The 2,014-nt window shown below is 35.9% G+C and overlaps 1 protein-coding gene across 2 annotated transcripts in view; it reads left to right on the plus strand.

The window, feature by feature from the left end:
- The window catches only part of LOC107587779 (CCR4-NOT transcription complex subunit 3-like), a 10,582-nt gene extending 8,608 nt beyond the window's left edge, over nt 1–1,974 (plus strand). For both annotated transcript variants that reach the window (XM_016275686.1, XM_016275687.1), the window contains one exon: nt 1,334–1,974. In XM_016275686.1, the coding sequence (XP_016131172.1) occupies nt 1,334–1,432 (99 nt within the window). In that variant the 3' untranslated portion in view covers nt 1,433–1,974. The remainder of the gene's footprint in view (nt 1–1,333) is intronic.
- The last annotated feature ends 40 nt before the right edge of the window (nt 1,975–2,014 follow it).

The raw sequence follows: 2,014 nt of genomic DNA on the forward strand, positions 1-2,014 counted from the left end.
TGGCCGATCGTTTATAGCCTTTTCTCACAGCAGCCAGAATAATTAAATGCATCATTTTGATGGCGGATTATAATCCATAAAGGATTATGTGTTTATGAAACACATGTGAATGAAATTAAATTATATTCCAGTTATAAATGTGCTTCTGATTACAGATAGCCTGGGATTACAAAGATTTGTATTTTAAAGAAAACCAGTTCGAAGGGAGCATAATTTGCTTTTTGGGTTAAAAGAATTTCTTAATATGAAATTCAAAGAGTATGACAATTAGATTAGACCGTACAGAAATTGAAATATACACGCTAATACACACTATACTCATAGTCACCAATGCTGATGCTGTTAACATTAATCATTTCAGAATAAAGTATAACAATAATAATAATTTGAACGGTTTGATGTGATATGAGCTAACCGATCTTTACATTTAATCACCATTGGTAGCGAGATTTATGGTAATGCTTTTTTCCTCAGTTGGTCAGAACAAACGTGGCAGACTTGTTACTTGTTCAGATGGCAGTATACCGTGAAAATTCTTATTTGGGTCATATTCCAAGACGTAGGCGAGAATCTGTGATTGCGAAGTACAGTAAATATCCATACCGGTGCGGTGACTGACTGCCACACATACTCTTCAGAACATTAGATTCATCCGAGCCGTGCCGCCGCACAACCCAGGCAAGGAAGATAATTCCGAACACAGCTGCAATTTCAGGTTTTCAAACAGAGATGGCGACAAAGAGGCAAAACTTACGGACTGCAGCTTTAAAAAGTTCACATTTTAATTGTTTCATATGCTACCTTTCAAAAATGGGATATTTTTTAAAGAAGTCTCTTATGTGGACCAATAGTGCATTTATCTGATACAACAAAACTGTAATATTGTAAAATATTATACAGTTTTCTCTTTTAAGATTTTTTAAAATGTAATTTACTACTTTGGCAAAGCTGAATTTTCAGTAACCATTGATTCAGTATGCTGCTCAAGAAACATTTATTCATGTTGAAAACAGTTGTTGTTTACTAGTTATGTAGCAACATCTTTGATGATTTTGTTTAAGCAACTTACAAGAGCAGTATTTATTTGCAATATAAATCTTTAACACTCAATTTTGATCAATTTAAGGAATCCTTGCTAAATAAAAGCATTAATTTCTTAAAATCTATTTCTATAATCTTACTACAGTTTAAGAAATATGAATACATATAATACAAATAAACATGTGTATGTGTACATATACAATAAAACTACATTGCTTTTTAAGAACCCTAGTTTCTGTGATGTAATGCATTAATAATATGGTTGAAATTGCTTTTCTTTTTCTGTCTGTAGGGCACGTACATTTACTTTGACTATGAAAAGTGGGGCCAGAGAAAAAAGGAAGGATTTACGTTTGAGTACAGATACCTGGAGGACAGAGACCTGCAGTGACTGACGAGGAGAGAGAGCGAACGCTACGACACAGAAAACGCTGCTGTTGACATTCCGAGATGAACTCCATGTCGTGGTTGGATGTGAAGTTGGCCTTTTTCTTTAAAAGAGAGAGAGAGAGCAGGGGGTCGAGTGCCTGTTTACATGCAAACATTTGAACCTCCTTTAACGTTGAGTCTTTATGCCCTTCATTTCTGTTCTAACTGAAAACCCCACCTAGTCAAACAGAAATAAAAGGAAACAATTTGGTTTGGCCACAATCAAAACATTTTGCTCGTAGTTTGTGTTTGGTGGCGTGCTGCATTAGCAAGTCTTATCCTCTTTGATGACATATACTGACTATGATGTACCGGCATTATGCGAGATCCCAAGTCTAATGCATTGATTGGTTGTTCTTAGTTCATTGAGCCCCTCTGGGAGTGTTGAGGCACTGTGACTTTGCCTTGCGAGATAACGTGTCGACCATTAAATTGCTATGCAATTGAATTCCTCTCGACCTCCCTACCTTTATCATGACCTAAATGTGGTTTTGCTAGACCGCAACAAAAGTTGGCGTTGATAGGGTAATGTTCTGTAGCATCT

Source organism: Sinocyclocheilus grahami, unplaced genomic scaffold (genome assembly GCF_001515645.1).
Source record: "Sinocyclocheilus grahami isolate Dianchi unplaced genomic scaffold, SAMN03320097.WGS_v1.1 scaffold96.1, whole genome shotgun sequence".
Lineage (NCBI taxonomy): Eukaryota > Metazoa > Chordata > Actinopteri > Cypriniformes > Cyprinidae > Sinocyclocheilus > Sinocyclocheilus grahami.